The sequence below is a fragment of the Eptesicus fuscus genome, chromosome 21, assembly GCF_027574615.1.
Source record: "Eptesicus fuscus isolate TK198812 chromosome 21, DD_ASM_mEF_20220401, whole genome shotgun sequence".
Classification (NCBI taxonomy): domain Eukaryota; kingdom Metazoa; phylum Chordata; class Mammalia; order Chiroptera; family Vespertilionidae; genus Eptesicus; species Eptesicus fuscus.
The window spans coordinates 43,422,719-43,447,171 of record NC_072493.1 but is presented as its reverse complement, the minus strand read 5'-3'; the positions used below and the strand labels follow the sequence as shown (position 1 = coordinate 43,447,171).

The window sequence follows — 24,453 nt, the reverse complement described above, 5'->3', positions numbered from 1 at the left end:
GGAGCTGACTTGGCACCAGGCCTCCCATCATCACGACAATCCCTCCCGCTGGTGATCACTGCCCCCATATTGGTGTGGTCAGGCTCCAGATTCCGGACTGTCCGCCGCCCTGAGCCCTGAGCCCTCTCTGAGACCAGGCTTCCCTCCACCCCCCCAGCTTTTCAGATCTCTTCCCCACAAATTCCTAAGGCCCCCTGGCTACCTCCCCTTTCTGGAACATCCCCTAGGCCCGCACTTTATAGTGTCCTCTCCTTTCCAGGCCCACAGCTCCCTGTCTCAGGTTCTCCCAAGCCTCTCCACCGGCAACGTCTCCCCTGTGTACCCTCTGAGTCCCTCCTTTCCCCTTAGTAACCCTTCAAGACCCTTCTCCACTGCTCTCCATACTCCTAAGCAATCCTCCATCCTGAAGCCCCTCTACCCTTCACCAGGGTCCCGCTATAGTCCTCCACCTTCCCATCTCTCCTCCCCAAGCCCCTAGGACTTTCTATCACTCCCAGGCGCTCCCTATGCACTGGCCAAGAGCCTCGGTGACCTATCTAGCCCCTTCCCTCCATGACACCCTCTCACCCAGGCCCTCAAGCACGGCCCCATTAGGCTTCCAGGGTTTCACGTCCTCCCAGTCCCCTCTGGCCTCCCCCCCACTCTATCGCTCCACGGGGTACCCCGACACACACCCATGCACCTCCTTCCCTTTCTGTCTGCATCAGGGATCCCTCTAATACGACCCCCAAGCCCATCATTCCCGGGGACACCGCTACGCCCCCATCCTCGGACCTTCACTCACCTCCTCGCCTTTAAGACCCTCTCGGGCGTCTCTTAACCACTCCGTGTAGTCACCTCCAGAGGCACCCTAGGACACCCTAAGCCCCTTCACTCCCCCACCTTAAAGTTCCCCCGGGGCCCTATCTATCCTTTCCCTCCACGACCGCAGTGGTTTTCTATCCCCGGGGCTCCTCCGTTACCCCCAACCCCTCAATTCATCGCTCCCCTCCTCCAGTGTCCCCCGGCCGCACTCTCACAGTTCCGGATGTCGGAGATGAACACCGCGAGCCCCCGCATCCCATCGCCCTTGGATACGGCCGGCATGATGACGGTGGTGTCGGCTCCAGGCCTGGCCCGGCTGGGCACAGCGCAGCGGGGGCTAGCAGGCGGGGACCGGGAGGAAAAGGACCCCAGGCAACGCCAACGAGCGGAGCCGGCCGCCGCGGGGGGGAGGACGGGCTGGCGGGCGGGCGGGCTGGAAGGCCGCAGCACCGCCCCTAGCCCCTCCCCTCTCCTCTGCCACCTGAGATTTCACCGCCCATTGGCTCACGTTACTGCCGCTCACACTCGGGCTCTCCCTCGCTCCCTCGCTCATTGGCCTCAGGACAAAGGCACGCCGCTGCGATTGGTCCTGCGCCCCGCTATTTCCGTTTGGGAGGAGGCGTTGCCCAAGAGACGGGCGGAGTTCGATTGCGTACCGTGGGACCGCCCCCTCCGCGCGGCCGGGGCCGGTAGTGATTGGATCAGGTCGCTCTCCGGCAAGCGAGGGGATTGACGTGAAGGAAGGCGGGGAGCGGGCTTGAGGAGGTGAGACTTGCGTTGGCTGAGGCCAATGGGCGAGGAGATCGCCCCCGCAGGCACCGCGGATTCGCCAGGTCCGTCCTAGTCCCGCCCCCGACTGGGCGGTTATGTGGGCGGGAGGAGGGCGATGAAAGGTGGACCAGGGAGGGTGTCACTCAGCTGGGCTGGGATAGGTGGAGCGCCGCCTGCAATTCCCTGCTGCAGAGAAGGATAGGGGAGGGACGGGAAAGCGTGAGGTGTTTACTGCGCAAGCGTCTCTCTGTTCCCCTTTCTCCCTAATCTCCTCCACCCACGACTCTGAAACCTTCTTCCAAGAAGAGGTCCCTATCCCCTCCTCCTCCCCTATCTGGCGGCCAAGAAGTCCAGACCTAACTTCGTGAGACCAAGAATCCCAGGGCCGAGGGAACAGTAATTCATATCTGATCCCATTTAGCAGAGATGAAAACTAAGGTCCAGAGAGGTTAAATGTCTTGCCCAAGGTCACACAGCCAGGAAGTGTCAGCCAGATTTACAGTATATTTTGGCTTTTAGTCACTTTTCAATATACAATGCCTTTTTATTTTATTTTATTTTGCAATCATAAAGCCATGATACAGATATCAAGTCAAAATTGTGAGTCTCTCCTCCTCCAGACGTGGAGCTCCTCAGCAAGAATGGGACCTGGGACTGAACAACGCTGGTTAAAAGGAAGTAATAGGTGGACCTGTGGTGTTGGGTCCCAGAGACCCGCTTTGGTTAAGTGGCTTTGGGGAAGGCAAGGCCTCCGGAACTGAACCGCCCCGGGCCATTGGGAAATTTGGGGCAAAGGGTACTGGAAGAGTCCATTTCTGTCACCGCAGGATGTAAACCCCACCCACCATCCTTTTCTAATCTCTGAAGCCTGGTATTCCTGGAATGAGCCTTTGGGGGAGTGTCCTCGCTCCTGGGAACGTCCCTTCTGAGTCCTGGGGGATGGAAATGAGGTCGAGGAGAGCCTACCTTCCAGGTGCAATGGAGCCGCCCATTTGGGTTTTCAGGAACCCGGCTTGGGAAAGTCCATTATGGACTCTAGGAAGACGGACATCGCTCAGCTGTTTTAGTAACCGAGAAGGACCATTCCTAATAATGGTTGGAGGGAGGTGCTGTCTGCCCCTAAAGGATAGAGACCCGCACCATTAAAAACAGGAACAACAACTAGAGTTATTAGGACCTCGAGTTGGAAAGAGTCATTATTATTATTATTATTATTTTAAATCTTCACCAAGATATTTTTCCCATTGACCTTTAGAGAGAGAGTGGAAGGGAGGGAGGAACACAGGACCAGGGATCAAACCGGCAACCCAGGTGTGACCCTTCAGTCTGCCGGGGCCCACTCTCTAACCACTGAGCAACCCAGCCAGGGTGGAAAGAGTCTTTTTTATGAAAGATATAGTAAGCATCTCAAGGACGGGAGGAGCCCATTCCCTGAGGACAGCACCATTTTCAAACAATTATAGATATTAGTAGTGGAGTTTGAGCTAGTTCTCTTTATGAGGTATGTAAAGGGAGACATCCAGATCCCAAGAACAGGTAAGGTCTGTCTCTAAGGCCGGGGGGGGGGGGGGGGGGCACCCCTTCCCCGCCTCCTCTCTCCACCTGCCTCTCACCCCCCTCCTCCCACCCTTTGCCCAGAGCTCTGGGGTTTGGGTGTGGGTAGATGGGGAAACTCGGTCCTCTCCCAACCCCCTCCAGAGCCCATGAGGCAGCCAAATTTAATTTGCAAGACTGGGCCTGAGGCAAAGGCATTCTACGGTCCAACGGGGAATCAGATTGAGGAGAACGTAACCTGGAAGACCTGGGACTGTTTGACCCTGTGTGGGGGCGGACATGGCGCCACTGACTTTCCCCAGTTGGATTAGAGCAGCGCTTGCTAATAGAAATACAGTGGGAACCACAGATAGACTTTCCCGTTTATTCCAGCAACATCTCAAAAAAGGGGGAAGCCCTGGCCGGTGTAGCTCAATTGGTTGAGCGTCGCCCCATGCCCCGTAAGGTCCCGGGTTGGATCCCCGGGAGGGCACATGCTGGGGTTGCCTGTTCAGTCCCCAGTAGGGGGCGGCAGCAGGCATCCCATCGGTGTGTATTACATGGATGTTTCTCTCTCTCTCCCTGCCTCTCTCTGAAAAAATCAATAAAGTATGTTTTTATTTATTTCAGCCAGGCTAAAAACACTTCTTCAAAGTAAAAGAAAAGGTGAGCCCTGGCCGGTGTGGCTCAATTGGCTGAGAAACGACCCATGAACCAGGAAGTGGCCAGTCTGATTCCCAGTCAGGGCACATAAAGGGGTTGCGAGCTCTATCTCTAGGAGGCAGTCAATGGATGTCTCTCTCATGAATGTTTCTATCTTTCTATTCCTCTCCCTCTCTCTCTCTAAAATCAATAAAAACGTATTTTTTATTAATTTTAAAAATACATTTCTATTTATTTCAGAAAGGAAGGGAGAGGGAGAGAGAGAAACATCAGTGATGAGAGGGAATCATTGCTCGGCTGCCTCCTGCACGCCCCCTACTGGGGATTGAGGCGAAACCCAGGCATGTGTGCCCTTGACAGGAATCAAACCCAGGACCCTTCAGTCTGAAGGCCAACACTCTATCCACTGAGCCAAACCAGCTAGGGCACAAACATATTTTTTTAAGAAAAGAAAAAGGTGAAATGAATTTTAATAACATTTTATTTAACCCAATATGACCATTTCAACGTATTTGGCATTCTAATTTTTCTGTCTTTAAAAGTCAGTGTTTTTTACTTTTACCACATCTTAGTTGTTCAGTAGCCAAAAGCCATTAATACTGGCTGTGACAGCATAAAATTATAGGACTGGATTTGAGCAAGACCATTCTGGGGCTCAGAGGCTGGCCCATTGCTAAGTTTTTAAGACCAGGAAATGAAGGTCTAAATGAGGTTTGGGCAAGTCCTTTTTTTTTTTTTTAATTACTTTATTGATTAAGGTATCACATATTTGTCATCAAACCCCCCCCCCTATTCCCATCCCAAACCCCCACACACGCTTGCCCCCATCCCCCTGTTGTCCATGATCACTGGTTAGGCTCATATGCAAGCACACAAGTCCTTTGGTTGATCTATCTCCCTTGTCCCCACCCTCCCCTACCTTCCCTCTGAGGTCTGACAGTCTGTGGGCAAGTCCTTTTTGGGTGTAAGCCAGAGCATTAAGAGGGGGCCCCAGCAGCCCCTAAGGAGCCCATGCGTTGAACCACCCATAGCTTCTAAGACTTTGACCTGAGCAAATCAACTCCTGATTTTCTCCAGAAAAAAAACAAAACTGGATTCACCCCAGTTTTCCCATGTGGGCAAATGAGCCCTCCATTAATCACCCAATCACTTTGCCAGAATGCCTCCTGTCCCTCACCCCAAACCAAGGCGAGAGTAGACCCACAGCCAGTCACCTCCCTCCATCGCCATTGCCTCACCCTGTGCAGGTCGCCTTCACCATCATCTCTTGCCTGGAGCCTTGTAATAACACCCATTGCTGCTTTCCCTACTTCTCTCCTAGCAACCCTCCGTTCATCCTTCCCAGGCACCCGGCGTGCTTTTTCCAATATCCATCAGCCGAGTCCTTCCCCAGCTTAAATGCCCCAGCCACACGGGTCTCCCCTTGGCCGCTCTGACCCTCCAGACACATTTCTACACCCAACCCCAACCCCAACCCCATGGCTGCCCCTCATCCTTCTGGTCTCAGTGCAATGGTCCCCTGAGTTGGAGAGGACTTCCGGACTTAGGGATGTAACCCCTCCCACTGAGCTTGGCCTGCGCGGCCACGGAGGTCCCAGAGCCAGTGCACCATCCAACAGCCTCCGCAAGTGACACACTCAAGGGGTGCACTCAGCGGGCACCAGAGCTCCGCTAAAGAAAGCCGTGCTCTGTGGGGTGGGCCCCGGCACAGCTTATCCTTCACAGCGGATGGTGGCAGCCAGTCCTCGCAGCCAAGGGGCCTGGGGATAAACTCCCCCCATTGAGGTTCCAACTACAATCAGGGCTCAACTACAACGGGAGGGTGTACGCAGCCCACGTGGCAGGAGGGGCAGGCGGGCTGCACCTGGAGAGCCAGCTCAGGTGGTCAGGAGGCTCTGCCGCTGGACCCCACAAAACACCTACTACGGTAGGCCGCTCGACCAAGCCCAGGAGAAACAGCAGCTCTACCTAATCCACGAAAACAAACACAAGGAGGGCGCCAAAATGAGGAAACAAAGAAACACGCCCCAAATGAAAGAACAGGACAAAACTCCAGAAAAAGAACGAAACAAAATGGAGACAAGCAATCTACCAGATGCAAGAGTTCAAAAACACTGGTCATAAGGGTGCTCAAAGAACTTAAGGAAGAGTAGATGAACTTTAGAACTTAAAGAGATTGAAGCATAGTAACCTCCATCATGGGTAAAAACTGCTGTTTAAAAAACTTTTTAAAAATATATTTTATTGATTTTTTACAGAGAGGAAGGAAGAGGGATAGTTAGAAACATCGATCAGCTGCCTCCTGCACACCCCCCACTGGGGATGTGCCCGCAACCAAGGTACATGCCCTTGACTGGAATCGAACCTGGGACCCCTCAGTCCGCAGGCCGAGGCCCTATCCACTGAGCCAAACCAGTTAGGGCTGCTGTTTAAAATTTTAACCCTGACATTCTGGCTTCTGTAAACATTTGCTTGCTTAAATAATAGAGAAAAATAAGATTACTCCCATTCCAGAGAGGCCATAAACCTTCCCCGGACAAAGTTATCAGTGCTGGTGCCAGGCCAGGTCTTTGGTTGAGGTCTCAGAGTCCTCTTTAAGAGCCCTCAGAGGGCTCTTTAAGAACTTGCAAAGGGGACTGGAAAAACCCTTACTTGGGAGACAAAGAAGCTAAAAAGGTATAAATACAGGAAACTTCCTGTGTGACTTTGCTCAGAATTTGAAAGGCATCTTTCTCTGGGCCCGCACGTTCTAATAATAAAGAGTGACTCCATTTCTCTAAGCATTGCTTGGTCCTTCTTCGGTCTTCTGCAACAAGATCAGAAACATAAAAACAGAGATAGGAAACATAACAAAGAACCAATCAGAAATGAATACATTGACACAAAGAATACATTACAGGGAATCAAGAATGGAGTAAATGAAGCAGAGAATCCAATCAGGTGTTTTAAAGATGCCCTTTCTGGGTAGCTCAGTGAGAGCATGGTCCCGATATGCCAAGGTTGCAGGTTCAATCCCTGGTCACAGCACATACAAGATCAACCAATGAATGCATAAATAAGTGGAACAACAAGTCATCTATGTCTCCCTCTCTCTCTCTCTTTCTCTCTCTCTCTTTTCCTCCCTCCCTCCCTCCCTATCTCCCTCTCTAAAGTCAATCAATAAAAAAAACTTTTAAAAAAAGACAAAGAAGCCCTGGCTGGTTTGCTCAGTGGATAGAGCGTCAGCCTGTGGACTGAAGGGTCCTGGGTTCGATTCTGGTCAAGGGCACATGCCCAGGTTGTGGGCTGGATTTCCAGTGGGAGGTGTGCAGGAGGCAGCCAATCATGATTCTCTCTCATCACTGATGTTTCTATCTCTCCCTCTTCCTTCCTCTCTCTAAAAATCAATAAAAATATTTTAAAAAATAAATTAAAATTAAAATTAAAAAAAAGACAAAGAAGCAGAAAACACCCAATCAGAACAGCAAAAGGAAAAAAGAATTTAAAAATGAGAATAGTATAGGAGCCTCTGGGACAACTTCAAGCATATCAACATTCACATCATGGGGGCACCAGAAGGAGAAGAGAGAGAGCAAGAAATTGAAAACCTATGTGAAAAAATAACGATGGGAAACTTCCCTATCCTGGTGAAGGAAAGAGACGTACAAGTCCAGGAAGCGCCCAGAGTCCCAAACAAGATGAACCCAAAGGGGCCCACACCAAGACACATCGTAATTAAAAGGCAAAAGGTCAGCCTGGCCCGTGTGGCTCAGTGGCTGAGCATCGGCCCATGAACCAGGAGGTCATGGTTTGATTGCTGGTCAGGACACATGCTCGGGTTGCAGGCTTGATCCCTGGTAGGAGGCGGCTGATTGATGTTTCTCTCTCATCAATGTTTCTATCTTTCTATCCCTCTCCCTTCCTCTGTCTAAAATCAATAAAAATATTTTTAAAAGAGACATTTAAAAAGAAAAAACAAAAAAGACAAAATTAAAAAACATTTTAAAAAGTTAAAAAATAATAAAATTTTTTTAAAAGAAACATTTATCTTTTTTTAAAAAAGCAGCAAGAGAAAAGCAGTTAGTTCCTTACAAGGGAGCTCCCATAAGACTGTCAGCTATTTTCTCAACAGAAATTTTGCAGGCCACAAGGGATGGACAAGAAATATTCAGTGATGAAAAGCAAGGACTGGGGTAACCCATTTTGGACCCCCTTCCTGCTGCCTCTCGGTGCATGGGATGGTGCTCAACCAACTCAGCAACACCGAACAAGATATGACTAGGTCTTTTTGTTTGTTTGTTTGTTTTAGGCAACGCTAATCAGTGTGGATCCGTGAACCAGGAGGTCACGGTTCAAATCCAGGTCAGGACACAAGCCCCGGTTGCCGGCTCCATCCCCCAGTAGGGGGCGTGCAGGAGGCAGCCGATGGATGGTTCTCTTTCATCATTGATGTTTCTCTCTCTCCCTCTCCCTTCCTCTCTGAAATCAATAAAAAACATATTTTCAAAGGGGTGAAACTTGAACACAAAGGTAGACAGGAGCAGAGAGCAGACAATATGAAGACACAGGAAAAGACGGCCATCTGTAAGCCAAAGGACACCTTGACCTTGGACTTCTGGCCTCCAGAATGGAGACAATACATTTCTGGGTTTTAATCCCCAGTCTGTGGTACTTTGTTTCAGAAACCTCCGGAGACTAATACAAACCCTAACCCTTCGGCGCCTACCATTCACTATAGTTCCATGTTTGTTTAGATTTTCTTCTTTTTTTAAAAAAAAAAAAATATATTTTTATTGATTTCAGAGAGGAAGGGAGAAGGAGAGGGAGACAGAAACATCAATGATGAGAATCATTGAGCCGAAACCGGTTTGGCTCAGTGGATAGAGCGTCGGCCTGTGGACTCAGGGGTCCCAGGTTCGATTCCGGTCAAGGGCATGTGCTTTGGTTGCGGGCACATCCCCAGTAGGGGGTGTGCAAGAGGCAGCTGATCGATGTTTCTAGCTTTCTATCCCTCTCTCTTCCTTTCTGTAAAAGAAAAAAAGAAAAAAAAGAGAATCATTGATCAGCTGCCTCCTGCATGACCCCACACTGGGGATCGAGCCCACAACCCAGGTAAGTGCCCTGACCCGGAATCGAACTGTGACCTCCTGGTTCATAGGTCGTTGCTCAACCACTGAGCGACGCCAGATGGGCTGTTTGGATTTTCTTAATAGGCAAAATTCACGCACAATAAAAGACTCAAATCCCCAGCGCACAAATCAAAGAGCTTTGCCAAATGCCCACGCCACCATCACCCGCGTAGGATTCTCTTGGTATCACTTACCGACATCTGGTGTTTTTGCCTGTTTCTTGTCTCTTGTCCCATTCCCTCAATGGATGTTAGATCCTCCTGGACTGGGTTCCATCCTCATTCACCACCGGCTCCCAGGTCCCGGGAAAGTCCAGGGTATCCAATGAAGAATCAAGTGTGAATATGGGGGGCTGGGTGAGCCCACGGTGAGCCCAGGGAGAGGGAAGTTGGCCCCTCCCAAGAAACAGTGGTCCCCTCCATTGTCAGTTCTGGACGGGAATGAATGACTCCATTGAGTTTCTGAAGGGGAGGGACATGCCGGGATGGAAGTAGAATCTGGACAAGAAGAGTTTCCTGAGACCCCTGGGGGACATGCTGAGCCAGCACCTCCCCCTCCCGGCACCCCCCCTCGGTGAGGCCCAGTGGTTGGGTCCTTTATGAGGCAGGCTTGTGGAGACAGGAACCTTGAGGGTCAGTGGTCAGAAGAGGTAGAGAGTCTCAGAGGAAGGAGCCCCTGGGAGCAGGGCCCCACACGCCATGGCCAGCGTGGTGGTGAAGACAATCTGGCAGTCCAAGGAGATCCATGAGGCAGGGGACCCCCCGGCGGGAGTGGAGAGCCGCTCCCAGATGATCCCAGAGGCTCCTGGGGGGGTGACCAGCCCAGCCAAGGGGATTGCGAAGAAAAAGAAGGCCGTGTCGTTCCACGGGTGGGTTTACTGCACCCTGACAGCTATGGTCCTGGCGCCCAACACTGCCTCCAACACAGCACGAGTCTCAGTGTGGAGGGGCAGGGGAGGGGCAGGCAAGGAGGAAGTCAGGGGAAGGGGGGCATTAAAGGAAGAAGAAAGCCAGGCCGGTGTGGCTCAGTGGTTGAGCACCGACCCATGAACCAGGAGGTCATGGTTTGATTCCTGGTCAGGGTACAGGCCCCGTTGTGGGCTCGATCCTTTGTAGGGGGCGTGCAGGAGGCAGCCGATCAATGATTCTAATCATTGGTGTTTCTATCTCTCTCTCCCTCTCCCTTCTCTCTCTAGTCAATAAAAAACGTATTTTTTTTAGCTCTGGCTGGTTTGGCTCAGTGGATAGAGCGTCAGCCTGTGGACTGAAAGGTCCCAGGTTCCATTCTGGCCAAGGGCACATGCCCGGGGTGTGGGCTTGACCCCCAGTAGGGGGTGTGCAGGAGGCAGCCGATCAATGGTTCTCTCTCATCATTGATGTTTCTCTATCTCTCTCTCCCCCTCCCTTCCTCTCTGAAATCAATAAAAAACAACAATAACATATTTTTAAGAAAGAAGGTAGGTAGCAGGGATGGAGGAGGAAGCAGAAAGTAGGCGGTGAGACTGGAGTCAGAGAATATGGGATATGGAGACGGAGGTAGGAGGGGCCATAACCCACTGACGCTACATCTTTTTTTTTTTTTTTTTAATTGATTTCAGAGAGGAAGGGAGAGGGGGAGAGAGAGAGAAACATCAGTGATGAGAGAGAATCATTGACCGGCTGCCTCCTGCACGCCCCCCACTGAGGATGGAGCCCACAACTGGGACATGTGCCCTGACCGGGAATCGAACCGTGACCTCCTGGTTCATGGGTTGACGCTCAACCACGGAGCCACGCCGGCTGGGCTGAGGCTACATCTGACCCTCCTGCCCGTCTCTCCTCCCCAGGGTGGAGCCTCGGATGTCCCACGAACCAATGCACTGGTGCCTGAACCTCAAACGGTCCTCGGCCTGCACCAATGTGTCCCTGCTCAACCTGGCTGCCGTGGAGGCCACGGACTCCTCCGTGACAGACTCGACCACGGAAGACAGTGGCTCGCTGGCGCTGCCCATGCCCCCCACCTCCCCCACCCCACCCTGGACTCCAGATGATCCAGATATCACGGAACTACTGGTGAGGGGCCCCAGCTGGGGAGGTGGGTCCTAGCCCTGGTGGGAGACAAATGCTGAGGACGGAGGGGGGTCTGTGTGGTCACTTTTTCTTTTGATAATATTTTTATTGATTTCGAAGAGGAAGGGGGAGAGAGAGAGAGAAACGTCAATGATGAGAGACAATTATTGATTGGCTGCCTCCTGCACACCCCCTACTGGGGGTCGAGCCCACAACCCGGGCATGTGCTCTTGGCAGGAATCGAACCTGGGACCCTTTAGTCCGCAGGCCAACGCTCTATCCACTGAGCCAGACCAACTAGGGCGATTCTGGTCACTATTCAAAGCCCAGAGGAACTGTCGCCTCCTCCCCTAACAGCCAGCCATGAATCTGTTCCATTTTTGGTGAACGCTGCTGCTGCCTGGGAGTTGGTCTTTATTGATTTACTTATTTAAAAAATAATTTTTTTTATTTCAGAGAGAAGGAAAGGAAGAGATAGAAACATCAATGATGAGAGAGAATCACTGATCGGCTGCCTCCTGCACACCCCCTACTGGGGAGCCCACAACCCGGGCACGTGCCCTTGGCAGGAATCGAACCCGGACCCTTCAGTCCGCAGGCTGATGCTCTAGCCACTGAGCCACACCGGCTGGGGCTGGGAGTTGGTCTTTCGCTCATACAGTCACTTCGCAATGTCCCGTGTCAGGCCAGGTCCCTGCCCTGAAAAAACACGCAATCCACGCCTAGTTCTCCCGCTGTCTCCCAGGTACACACTGGGGACAATGCATCCTTCAATAGAGGCCATGCTGGGATCCCAGAAAAGGGACCTCACCCCAGGATGGGTGCATCCGGGAACGGCTCCTCCTGGGCTTTGGCAGAGGAGTAGGAGTTCTCTGAGGGGCTCACCTAAGAATCGGGGGTAATGCAGGGAGGTGAGCAAGATCCGTGAGAATGTGGAGAATTCCCCACAGGAGCATAGAGGCCTACAGCCGGGTCCTTTTACCGCCCCCCAGCCCCGCCCCCAGCCCCGCCCCCACGCAGGCTTCCCCAGGCCAGCCCTGGGCTCGATGTGGACACTGAGAACGGCACTAACAATAACCAGGATCGCCTGGCCAGTGGGGCTCATCCATTTGGTCGTGCCTCCTCCCATGCACCGAAAGGTTGCAGGTTTGAATCCCAGTCAGGGCGCACACCCAGCTTGTGGGCTCAGTGTCTGATAAGGGGTGTGTAGGAGGGAGGTAGCCGATGGATGTTTTGCTCTCACATGGATGTTTCTCTCTGTCTCTCTCTCTCTCTCTAAAAATCAATTTTCTTATATACATATTTTCATTGATTTCCGAGAGGAAGGGAGAGGGAGAGAGCGACAGAAACATCCATGAGGAGAGAGAATCATGGATGGGCTGCCTTCTGCAAGTCGCCCACTGGGGATCGAGCCCACAACCCGGGCATGTGCCCTTGACTGGAATCGAACCTGGGACCTTTCAGTTCACAGGCCAACGCTCTATCCACTGAGCCAAACCGGCTAGGGCTAAAAATCAATTTTTAAAAAAAATCTTAAAAGAAATAAAAAGAATAACTATGCTCATAATGATGCTAAAGAGATTCACTGGCAACGACTGAGCACTTTCAATATTCCAGGAGCCTCAGTTTCCTCTTCTGTAAAATGGAGATGTATTTGTTCTCACAAGAAATATCTCTTCAAAAAAAAAGAAAAGAAAAGAAATATCTCTTCAACGCCTACAATGTGCCAGACACTAGTCTAGGAGCAGAAATATAGCAGTATCCAAGACAGAGTTCTGGATATAACCGCACCCACCTTATGCGGTTGTCATGACAACGAAGTGCAGTTCATTCATGTAAAATGCTTCGCACAGTAGCCAGCTGTAAGCACAGCATAAGTGTTGGCTGTTACCGTCGTTCTTTTTATCTGCCCCCATTTCACACGTGAACTTATTGAGGCACCAAAAGGTTAAAGGGCATAGCCGAGGTGATGCAGCCGGTACGAGGTGGAGCCAGGCCTAGGAGTCAGGGGTGGGAGGTGGGGAGCACCCTGCACTGATGGGGGGGGCGGGGCAGTGAGGTCCCTGTGGGAGCCCTAGAAAGGGAGCCCATGGCCAAGGAAGGCTTTCCAGAAAAGACGAAGCACAAGCTGGAACTTGAAGATAAGGACGGTGTTGCCCAGGCAGAAGCCAGGGAAGCTGGCCGGAACATGTGCAAAGGGACAGGGGTTGAAAAGGACCCGCGGAATGGGGGTCCCTGCAAGTCAGTCCCAGCAGCTGGAGTGTGGGGTGTGAGAGAGAGGAGGCTGAGAGGGGCAGGGACCAGGCCTCACGGGCTGAGAAGTGTGGGTGTTCTTCTGAGGGCAATGGGGAGCCATTGAGGGTCATGAGCGGGTGGGGGGAGAGGAGCAACTTAGATTATTGACTCTGAATTTACTGAACACCTACTATGTGCCAGGCACTGTGCCGCATCCCTGTGGTGGGGATCTCATTTTTCTCTCTTAAAAGTTCTGTAAGGGAAATTTTATCGTTATCTGTTTTATTTTAAATGTATTTATTTGAGAGAGAGAGAGAGAGAGAGAGAGAGACATGGATTTGCTGTTACACTTATTGATGCATTCATCGGTTGACCCCTGTATGTGCCCTGACTGGGAATCAAACCCCAAACCTTGGTGTATCAGGATAACACTCTCACCAACAGAGCTACCTGGCCAGGGCAGTGTCATTACCAGTTTAAAGATGAAAACAAAAACAACAGGTCTAGCCCTACCCGGTTTGGCTCAATGGATAGAACATCGGCCTGTGGACTGAAGGGTCCCGGGTTCGATTCCAGTCAAGGGCATGTGCCTTGGTTGCAGGCACATCCCCAGTGGGGGGTGTGCAGGAGGTAGCTGATAGATGTTTCTCTCTCATCAATGTTTCTAACTCTCTATCCCTCTCCCTTCCTCTCTGTAAAAAATCAATAAAATATATATTTTTTAAAATAATAATAATAAATAACAGGTCTAGCGCGGCTGGCATGCCTCAGTGGTTGAGCATTGGCCTATGAACCAGGAGGTCAGGGTTCCATTCCCCATCAGGACACATGCCCGGGTTGCAGGCTGGATCCCCGGTGCGGGGCGTGCAGGAGGCAGCCAATCAATGATTCTCTCTCATCATTGCTGTTTCTCTCTCTCCCTCTCCCTTCCTCTCTCAAATCAATTAAAAAAAAAAAAAAAAACAGGTCTAGAGAGGTGGAGTGACCTCTGAAGTTCAGAGAGTTGATCAGAAACAAGGTCAGGATTGGAAGCCTGGGGGGGTGACACTAAAGCAAAAGTCCTTTCTTTTGTAAAAAATAGATTTTATTGATTTTTTAGAGAGAGGAAGGGAGAGGGATAGAGAGTTAGAAACATCGATGAGAGAGAAACATCGATCAGCTGCCTCCTGCACACTCCCTACTGGGGATGTGCCCACAACCAAGGCACATGCCCTTGACTGGAATCGAACCTGGGACCCTTCAGTCTGCAGGCAGCGGCTCTATCCACTGAGCCAAACCGGTCAAGGCCAAAAGTCCTTTCTTTCTCTCAAGACTCCTCTGGGGCTGGGTGGGGGCCTTCTGAAAGGCAGACAGAGCTGGAGGCAGGGAGGCCGGAGGAGGTTGGGGAGGGTCCAGAGCAGGAGGACCAGCGGAGAGAAGGGAACAGGGCAGGCCGTCCCTGGGAGCCAGCCCCTCCCCCAGCCCCAATGCTGTCCTCCCTGTGAGCGTGGCGCATGCAGCGCTTTGCCTCCCACCAGCGCTGTTTCTGAGTCACAGCTCAGCGGATGGTGCAGCCTCAGAGAGCCCCGGGCAGCCAGCCGGGATCAAGGCTGAAGCGGCCGCCAGCCCGCGTGGGGTGATGGGGTGAGGGGAGCGGCAGCCGCCTCCGCGCTCCAAGTTCCTTCTCTGTGGATTGGAAGAAGTATGACGGCCAACACCTCGGGGAACGGAACGTGCAGGAGCGGCGAGGGGCAGACAGTAAGGACACAGAGGCGCTCAGCCCCTGAGCTCCAGCAGGCCAGAGAGCTGGAGCTGAGCAGAGAGTAGGGGCAGGAACACAGAGAGGGGACAGAGGCCCAGAGAGAGGGGACAGAGGGGGGCAGAAAGGAAAGATGCAGACACCAACGAGAAGGGGGACAGATAACTAGAGAGAGAGGTTAGAGAAACAGGGAACGGGCATGGAGACCCTGCTTGAGTGACAAGTTCAGGTTGGACGGAGACAATGGGAGAATGATGAAGCAAACAGCTTTAACTCTTTTTTTTTTTTTTAAAGAGAGAGAGAGAGAGGGGAAGGAAAGGAGGGAGAGAAAGAGAGAAACATCCTCTCGTTGTGCCACGTATTTATGCATTCACTGGATGCTTCTTGTATGTGCCCTGACCGGAGATCGAACCCACAACGTTGGCTATCGGGACGACACTCTAACGTACTGAGCTCCCTGGCCAGGGTGGCTTCTGTCTTAAACTGTGACATCTGTGTGAGGCTGAAGGATGCCACTGGAAAGGGGGTACCGCTTTTCGGGGAGGCCCACGAATCAAGGCAAAGGTTCACAGGTCGTCGGACCCCTGCCTGGAATTGTCCTGCTGTCTGTGGGCTGTCCCGAGGCTGCGAGGTTTGGGTTCTAACCCCTTCCTGGCAGAGCCCACCCTGCTGTCCTTATTTTGTTAGTTTTTTAATACCGCCCTGAGGATATTTTCCCACTGATTTTTAGAGAGAGGGAAAGACAGAGAGAAATATTGATGTGAAACACACCGATTGGTTGCCTCCTGCATGCGCCCCGACCAGGGCCCGGGCTGGGGAGGAGCCTGCAACTGAGATACATGCCCTTGACCGGAATCAAACCCGGGACCCTTTGATCTGCAGGCTGATGCCCTAGCCACTGAGCCAACCAGCTAGGGCCTGCTGTCCTTATTTTTAACAATGCTGATACTAATCATTATGCCTGGCTTATTGATCATATCTATTGACCCTTACTGCCAGGGGCCAGGTATCATTAATCCCATTTTATGAGAAAGGAAACAGGCAGACTTGAACTAGGGCCGTGGTTGGCAAACCGCGGCTCTCGAGCCACATGCGGCTCTTTGGCCCCTTGAGTGTGGCTCTTCCACAAAATACCACGGCCTGGGCGAGTCTATTTTGAAGAAGTGGCATTAGAAGAAGTTTAAGTTTAAAAAATTTGGCTCTCAAAAGAAATTTAAAAAAAAAATAAATAAATTTCAATGGTGGTACTGTTGATATTTGGCTCTGTTGACTAATGAGTTTGCCGACCACTGAACTAGGGATTCGAATTGCTAAGTCACAAGGTGTGTGGGTGGCCAATGAGGGCTTTGTCCCCAGGTCCCTGTCAGGCCATCCACTCCTTAGCCAGGGGTGACATGCTCTGCCTTCGCCATGCCCCTCATATGTGCTCAGTGAGGCTAAAGCTCACCTCCAGGCACACCAGCTGCCATATATATCTTTTATTGATTGATTGATTTCAGAGAGGAAGGGAGAGGGAGAGAAAGACAGAAACATCAATGATGAGAATCATTGATCGGCTGCCTCCTGCACGCCCCACACTGGGGATCAAGCCCGCAACTGTGAAAGAAACCAAAATGACCTGTTTATTTCTCACATAAAAATCTCAACAAATATAGCAGGCCTGCTCTTCAAGTGCAGTAGGTTACAGGCTCCGGTGTTCTGATGGCTCAGCTATGAAGTCACAAGTTTGGCTGCTGAAACAAAAAGACACAAACAGCCCTGGCCAGTTTTGCTCAGTGGATAGAGTGTCGACCTGTGGACTGAAAGGTCATGAGTCCTATCCCTGGTCAAAGGCATGTACCTCAGTTGCAGGTTTGATCCGCGGACTTTGTCGAGGCACATACGAGAGATAACCAATCGATGTGTCTCTCTCATGCTGATGTTTCTCTCTCTCTCTTTCCCCCTCCTCCCTCCCTTCCATTTTCTCTAAAAATTCAATGGAAAAATATCCTCAGGTGAGGATTAAAAAAAAAAAAAAGACACAAAACAATATAGCTTAAACAAGATGGAAAATGTCATCTCTTGTGTGTAAGCCTTCAGAGGTGGTTGGAATCTAGGATGGGAGCTCCACAGTGCTGGAATTCTGGCTTCCTCTATCTTGTTCTGTCTTCCATCTCATGCCCCAAAATGGCTTTAGCCACCAATTTTGCATTCCCGCCAATAGGAAGAAAGAAATGGGGCCGTTCTCTCTTCTTTCCTTTATTAAAGGCATGACTCAGACATTATCTTCATTATTCCCACTCACATTCCTCGGCCAGAACTTAGTCACATGACCAGGCCTGGCTACAAGGGAGCCTGGGAAATGTAGTCTTTGGCTGGGAAGTCATGTGCTAGGCCAGTGGTCCGCAAACTCATTAGTCAACAGAGCCAGATATCAACAGTACAACCATTGAAATTTCTTTTGAGAGCCAAATTTTTTAAACTTAAACTATATAGGTAGGTACATTATTAACTTAATTAGGGTACGTGGTATTTTGTGGAAGAGCCGCACTCCCTTCAGTCTGCAGGCCGACACTCTATTGCCTGAGCCAAACCAGCTAGGGCCAGAGCATGTGTCTTAACAATGTATCTTATTTATGTCTGTGGATCCGGAAGGCTTTTATCTCAGTGTTGGGTTGATACCGTCTTCCTTCCTCCACACGTCTGAGTGCTCCCTCAACCCCCACTCCCTCCTGGTCCTACTCATTGTTCGCCCCGCCACCAAGCAGAAACCAAGTCCACCCCTGGCTTTCAGAGCAGGGGTACCTCGAATCAAAGCGGCGTGGCCCTGGCTCAAAGTCACGCGGCCCCTCTAGGGCAGAATCAAGGTGTACACGGAGCCTCCTCCCAGTTCTGGACTTGTTCTTGGCGTTGGGGTTTTGCTCCCACCCACCTGTCTCTCCTTCTTCCCCAGAGTGGGGTCAACAGTGGATTGGTCCGCGCCAAAGACTCCATCACCAGCTTGAAGGAAAAAACCACCCGGGTTAATCAGCATGTGCAGACGCTGCAGGTGCGCGGACCGCCCTCCCCCCAACACCTCCTCTTCCTCCAGGGCCACTCTGCTCTCTCAGGCCCCTCCACCAGCTCCATGAACCCAGAGCCCAGCTGGGAAGGCAAGAGGCTCAGCAAGGGAAAGCGATCTTGCCAGGCCTGGCCTCTCCCCACCATGGGGCGCATAGTGGGGTGTCCCCTGTGGCCTTAGCTGACCCCTTAGCTCACTCCTCCCTCCCATGCTCCAGAGTGAGTGCTCTGTGCTGAGTGAGAACCTAGAGCGAAGGCGGCAGGAGGCAGAAGAACTGGAAGGGTACTGCAGTCAACTCAAGGTGAGCTGCTGGGGGGCAGGAGGGGGGAAGGAAGTGGACTTAGGAAGAGGGTGGGGGGAATGGAGTGGGTGGACGTGAGAGGGTGGGGGAGTGGAAAGTAGCACAGGACAGGCTGAAGGAGAAAGTCATCCCTTTATCCAAGGGAGCCAGGCTCCCAAGGGATAGAACAATAGGCAGAGGGCAGACACTGGCTGGGGAAGAGGGGGGTCGTGCGCCTTGTTTTCTGGGGTGGAGCCTGTGGGGAAATAGAGGGGAAGGGCAAGGAGGCAGAACTGGAATGGGAAGGCAGGGCCCCTGCCCTGGTGTCCTGACCCAGGAGAACTGCCGGAAGGTGACCCGGTCGGTGGAAGATGCTGAAATAAAAACCAACGTCCTGAAGCAGAACTCTGCCCTGCTGGAGGTAAGGGGGGGGGGGGGGGGGGGGTCCCAGGATTGGGGACAGGGTGCTTGATCAGACTTCAGGTGGAACTTGCCCACCCCGCCATCACCCGGGTGCCCCTTCATGTCCACGGTCACACTTCTCTGTGCTCAGTAATAGTCAGGTCCCGGAGAGAGCCTTGTGTTGGACTTGGAGTGGGAATGTCCGTGGCGCCCCTAAGCCCACACATCTCCCAGCAAAATGTTGGAAAAGTTTCCATTGTTCTTCTGAAACAGGAGAGACTGACACCTTGGAGGATTGGAGTGGGGGCTGGAGGACTTGGGGGGTGCGGGGCTGAATGGAGACAGGGAGGCAGGCATCTTCAAATGGAAGAAAGGTCCCAAAGTGACGGCAAGTGGGAGTCCATTTAGACTCCAAAGCTGGACTTCCTGTCCCAATATCCTGCCCCCCACATCCATGTGCTTTCCAATCTCAGGGACTCACTGGGTGGATCTGGGGTGGAGGTGGTGGCAGGGTTGGGGGGGTGGCGGGGGGCAAAGGGCTCCACGCCCTAACCCTGCCCCCTTCCCGGGTCAGGAGAAGCTTCGCTACCTCCAGCAGCAGCTGCAGGATGAGACGCCCCGGAGGCAGGAGGCCCAGCTGCAGGAGCTGGAGCAGAAGCTGGAGGCCGGCCTGTCCCGGCAGGGCTGCGCGGGGCCGCCCGGGAGCCCCGATGACCCCCCACGGCCACGCGGCCTGGCCCTCGGCTGCTGGGGAGCAGGGGCCCGGGCAGGGGAGGGCCTCATCATGAGTGAGCAGGAGGTGCAGAAGGTGTCTGCAGGCCTGGAGGACCTGAGGTGAGTGGGTCCTGGGGTGGAAAACTGGAAAGTCTTGGGGGGCAGGGCCCGGGGGGGGGGGGGGGAGCCCTGAAGAACCCGGGAGGGAGTGTTTCAGGAGGTGGTGACGGAGAAGGGCAGGACTTGGAAGAACTTAGTTTTGAGCACAAGGCTGGCGGGAGGGGGGTCCACAGCTGGTTGAGGTGGGCAGGGTGTGTGTGTGTGTGTGTGTGTGTGTGTGTGTGTGTGTGTGTAGGGGGAGGCAGGTCGTTGGAGGCTCCAAGTTCAAGGGGGCACGGGGACAGGGTTGGGGAGCTGTGCCTTGAGGAGGCCGGGTCTGGAGGGGCTGGTGTGGGGCTGGAGGGCCAGGATTCCTGGGTGAGGACAGAGGCAGCGTTTTAGACGACGGGGGAGGATTTCCAAGAAATAGGTCGAGAGAAAGTGGGGACTGGGTGGGCCCGGGGCCACAGACGTGGTCTTGGCGTGGCGGGCGCGAGGGGGACGAGTCCAAACGCAGCCCTGACCCGCTCCTCACCTCTCCCCTCCAGGAGGGAGGTGTCCTCGTTGACCGCGCGGTGGCACCAGGAGGAGGGGGCGGTGCAGGAGGCCCTGCGGCTGCTGGGGGGCCTGGGCGGCAGGCTGGACGGCTTCCTGGGCCAGTGGGAGCGGGCGCAGCGCGAGCAGGCGCAGACGGCGCGGGGCCTGCAGGAGCTGCGGGGCCGCACGGACGAGCTGTGCACCATGTGAGGGCCACGGCGCGGGGCGGGGCTGCGGGAGGGCGGGGCCTCGAGGGAAAGCGGAGGGCCAATCAGATGGGACGAAGAGGGCCCGACCATAGACTGACACGAGGAAGCTCCTATTAGAGAGTAGGAAGGGGCTGGCCATGCCTAATAAGGCCTGAGGGGCGGAGTCAGTTAGAGGTTTCCGCACCTTAAAAGGACAAAGGGAGGAGCCAAGCAGGTCTAGTGGGAGCCAATTGGAGAACAAGGAACGGGTAGTTCAGCCCTAAAAGCATAAAAGGAGCCCGGGCCAGTGGTCCAATGGTTACAGCCTCAGCCTGAGCACCGAATGGTCTCAGGTCGGATTCCCTGTCAAGGGCATATACCTGGCTTGCAGGTTTGATCCCTGACCCACGTGGGGGTGCATGCAGAAGGCAACCAATGTTTCTCTCTCTCTCTCTCTCTCTCTCTCTCTCTCTCTCTCATTCTCTCTCTCTCTTTCTCTCACCCACCCCCTACCTTCCTTCTACTCTGTCTAAAAAGCAATGGAAGAAATATCCCCGGGTGAGGATTAACAATTTAAAATTTTTAAAAATAAACATAAAAGGAGGGGCCAATCAGAGCAGGGAGGGGCCATCAGAGCAGAGAGGGGCAGGCAGGGCGGGGCATTAGACTTGCTGGTCACGGCACGGCCTCGCTCGGAGAGGCGACCTCGAAGCCCTGGTTGTCCTCCCGCCTCAGGGTGGAGCGGTCAGCCGTGTCTGTGGCTTCGCTGAGGAGCGATCTGGAGGGGCTGGGCCCTGTGAAACCGATTCTGGAGGAGCTGGGGCGGCAGTTCCAGAGCTCTCGAAGGGGGTCTGACCTCAGCATGAACCTGGACCGGTCCTCCCAAGGCTCCTGTACCCGCTGTGCCAGGTAAGGGCCCAGGCCTGGCTCCCGGTGCATTCCATCAAGACGAGGCATTGAAGGAGGTGGGCGTTGGCGAGAGCGGGACGGAGGGCATCCCCAGGCGTGTGTGGTAGGGCCAGCAGTCCCGGTGCATGATGGGAGCCACGTGTCCCACGTGGAGTCAGGATCTTGTGGAACACCGGAAAGTCTTGATGGAGTCAAGCATCCTAGGCTTCCAGTGCATTGTGGGAAGATTGGGGTGGGGTCGTGGGTGGGAGGCTGGGTTTACCGGTGCATTGTGGGGAGGGGAGACCTTGGCTTCTCAGAGAGCCGAGGGATACCACGTTCGGGTCACGTTAGGAAGGGGGAGGACTTCCGATACAACGTGCGACCAGATTAAACCAGTCCACGGTGGGAAGTAGGAGCTTTTGGTGAACTGAGGGCCATCGGGCGCCCTTCGGGAGGGTGACTCCCCAGGCATGGCGGTGGGGCTGCAGGGGTGCTCCGTGGGAAGGGGCCCCGGGTGGAGGCTGGGCCGTAGGCCTCCTGGGAGTGGAGTGAGCACCAGGCCTCTTTCACCCGCTGACCCCCCCTCCCCCAGCCAGGGGCAGCAGCTGTCCACCGAGTCCCTGCAGCAGCTGCTGGAACGCGCCCTGACCCCGCTAGTGGACGAGGTGAAGCAGCGGGGCCTGGCCCCCGCTTGCCCCAGCTGCCAGCGGCTGCACAAGAAGATTCTGGTACCAGGGCCCGTGGGCCCCCACGCCCCACTTTTCTGTCAGAGGGCGGGCGGGAGCCCGGGCACAGGGACTGTGCGGCGGGGTGGGAAGGCTGAGCCGCGGGCAGCGGGTGTAGGGGGAACACTGGGCTCTAATGATTAGGGCCAGGGGAGGGGCAAGCAGTTCAGAAGGTTGAATTTAGAGACATTTTGAAGAGAATGTCAATGTGCGGACATTTTAGAAACCGGCACAGGGTCCATTGGTCAATTATTATGGAACCGTGGTGAGGGACGTTGCCCAGAGCATGATGGGACACTGGATCTGGGGCACTGTGGGATACAGGAGGCAGACACAGCTACAGCTTCATAGAATGCAAACCGGACTTTCTGTGGGTCTTAAGAGAGGCCACCTAGTATACGGGGTCGCTGAGGTCAGACGGAGGACCCAGGGAATGTAAGTGGCAGTAAACGAGTGCATTTTGGGAAATGGGACCACAGACTTCAAACCCAACAGCTAATGGGACTTTCCATCCTGATGTGGTGCACACAGACAGCTGATGTCTTATGGGCCATGGCCGAATGCTAGAAGTCGGAGCGGGTGAAACAGACAAGTGAGGCAGTGTGGGCGTTGATGTGGCAGAACTATGGGACTAGGACACCATAGGACAAAGGGCCTGGTGCATTCTGGGACCTAGGAAACCAGAGCACTAAGGACCAGGAATGTGACAGAGATGCTGGTCTGTAGATAAGGACATGGGAGGTCTTATGAGATGTAGAAGGTCACCACGTGATGGGACACTGGGGGCCAAACACATATCCAAGGCATGATGCTTCCTGGGCATTTGGGGAAAATACGATGGATGCTGATTTAGTGCTTGCCGGGACACAGAAGGCCAGTGCCTTAGGGGACAGGCAGTGGGACAGACCCAGGTTCAGCACCCAGTGGAATGTGGAAGGCCAGTGCATTGTGGGATGCTGGGGTCCGCTGGAGGCACGCTAGGATACCTGGAGGGAGGAAGGTGGGCCCCATGGGCCCCTGCCCCTTGCCCTCCGCGATCCGGCTCCCTCCACCCCCAGCCCAGTCAGGCAAGCCCAGCGGCGCCTACACTCCTCTCCCCAGGAGCTGGAGCGCCAGGCCTTGGCCAAGCACGTCAGGGCAGAGGCCCTGAGCTCCACCCTCCGCCTGGCCCAAGACGAAGCCCTGCGGGCCAAGAACCTGCTGCTGACGGACAAGATGAAGCCGGAGTGAGGAAGGAGGCTGAGGGCATGGGAGGAGGGTGAGGTCTTGGGGGTCGGGCCTGAGTCACCCCCTCCACCAGCCCCTGGCGTCTGGGCCCGCCAGCACCAACTGCCCGCTGTCTGCCGTCACAGGGAGAAGGTGGCCTCTCTGGACTATCTGCACTTGAAGATGTGCTCCCTCCATGATCAACTCAGCAACCTGCCACTTGAGGGGTCCACGGGGACAATGGGAGGAGGCAGTAGTGGGGGAACTCCCCCAAAACGCGGGGGCCCAACCCCTGAACAATAAATGGCTCCTCATGCTGGCATGAACTCTGTCTCCTTTTTGGCAACTAAGGATGGTTAGTAGTAATTTGGACGCATACCATGCCTCAGCCCCTGTGCTCCCTGTGGCGCTGTCCTCTGCTAACAGGCTGTCTCCATGCAGAGAGATGCTGATGATGGTCCAGGTCTTTGGAAAGAAGGTAGGGGGGCCCTAGCTGGTTTGGCTCAGTGGATAGAGCATCAGCCTGTGGACTGAGGGGTCCCAGGTTCGATTCCGGTCAAGGGCATGTACCTTAGTTGTGGGCATATCTCCAGAAGGAGGTGTGCCGGAGGCGGCTGATCGATGTTTCTAACTCTCTATCCCTCTCCCTTCCTCTCTGTTAAAAAATCAATAAAATATATTTAAAGGAGGAGGAGGAGGTAGGGGGCAAAAAGATTCCCTGGTATAGTCTGCATCAGTCAACCAACATTTTTTAGGGTGATTTTTACTAGGTAATTGCCTATTGCTCTGTAAAGAATTACCCTAAAACTTAGCTGCTTAAAGCAATAACTGTATATTATCTCACAATTTCTGAAGGCCAGGAATCTGGAAGTAGCTTAGCTGGATGGTTCTGGCTCAGGGTCCTCATGAGTTTGCAGGATGTCAGCTGGGGCTGCAGTCATCTGAAGGCTTGACTGGGGCTGGAAGGCTCACTCTCATGGCTGTTGGCCGGGCCTCAGCTTCTCATGCCAGCTAACTTCTCCCAGAGCAGCAGTCTAAGAAAGAACAAGGGCCTTTGATGACCTAGGCTCCCAAGTTGCATGGTATCATTTCCCCTTTTTATGTTCCTTAGAATTGAGTCCAAATTTTACTCCAGGTGTGTCAGAGAATTTGCAGACATATTTTACAGAAAATGTCAATTTGTGGACATTTTAAACTACCACGGCAATGCTATTTTAAGTTTTTAGTCAAAGTATAATATAAACAGAAAAGTTCACAAATTAAAAGCTCCATGATCCCAGCCAGTGTGGCTCAGTGTTTGAACATTGACCTATGAACCAGGAGGTCACAGTTCGATCCCCAGTCAGGGCACATGCCCGGGTTTCGGGCTCGATCCCCAGTGTGGGCATGCAGGAGGCAGCCAATCAATGATTCTCTCTCATCATTGATGGTTCTATCTCTCTCTCCCTTCCTCTCTGAAATCAATAAAATA

General features: G+C 53.4%; 2 protein-coding genes across 10 annotated transcripts in view; one reads left to right on the top strand and one right to left on the bottom strand.

The window, feature by feature from the left end:
* Window positions 1-1,239, bottom strand: part of AP2A1 (adaptor related protein complex 2 subunit alpha 1) — a 31,652-nt gene extending 30,413 nt beyond the window's left edge. The window contains exon 1 of one of the 2 annotated variants that reach the window (XM_054710203.1): window positions 1,020-1,239. In XM_054710203.1, the coding sequence (XP_054566178.1) occupies window positions 1,020-1,086 (67 nt within the window). In that variant the 5' untranslated portion in view covers window positions 1,087-1,239. The remainder of the gene's footprint in view (window positions 1-1,019) is intronic. The other variant, XM_054710204.1, reaches the window with a different exon arrangement.
* An 8,273-nt stretch (window positions 1,240-9,512) lies between these two features.
* On the top strand, window positions 9,513-23,308 carry TSKS (testis specific serine kinase substrate). Of its 8 annotated transcripts, none has more exons than XM_028129526.2 (11): window positions 9,513-9,747; window positions 10,705-10,930; window positions 17,833-17,928; window positions 18,158-18,241; window positions 18,531-18,641; window positions 19,197-19,456; window positions 19,984-20,178; window positions 20,896-21,069; window positions 21,644-21,779; window positions 22,835-23,034; window positions 23,129-23,308. In XM_028129526.2, the coding sequence occupies exons 1-11, from the start codon at window positions 9,578-9,580 to the stop codon at window positions 23,283-23,285; spliced, it is 1,809 nt and encodes a 602-aa protein (XP_027985327.1). In that variant the 5' UTR covers window positions 9,513-9,577; the 3' UTR covers window positions 23,286-23,308. The 8 variants fall into 8 exon arrangements, with proteins under 8 accessions (XP_027985327.1, XP_027985328.1, XP_008152564.1 ...); XM_028129527.2 differs by having other exon boundaries at window positions 9,515-9,747; window positions 18,558-18,641; XM_008154342.3 differs by having other exon boundaries at window positions 9,516-9,747; window positions 18,558-18,641; window positions 22,878-23,002.
* The last annotated feature ends 1,145 nt before the right edge of the window (window positions 23,309-24,453 follow it).

Excerpts from the sequence above, each read along its gene's own strand:
- TSKS (XM_028129526.2), top strand. The coding sequence starts at position 9,578 with ATGGCCAGCGTGGTGGTGAAGACAATCTGGCAGTCCAAGGAGATCCAT. Across the intron at positions 17,929-18,157 it reads AGCATGTGCAGACGCTGCAG|AGTGAGTGCTCTGTGCTGAG; the intron begins GTGCGCGGACCG and ends CCCATGCTCCAG. Across the intron at positions 21,070-21,643 it reads TCCTGTACCCGCTGTGCCAG|CCAGGGGCAGCAGCTGTCCA; the intron begins GTAAGGGCCCAG and ends CCCCTCCCCCAG.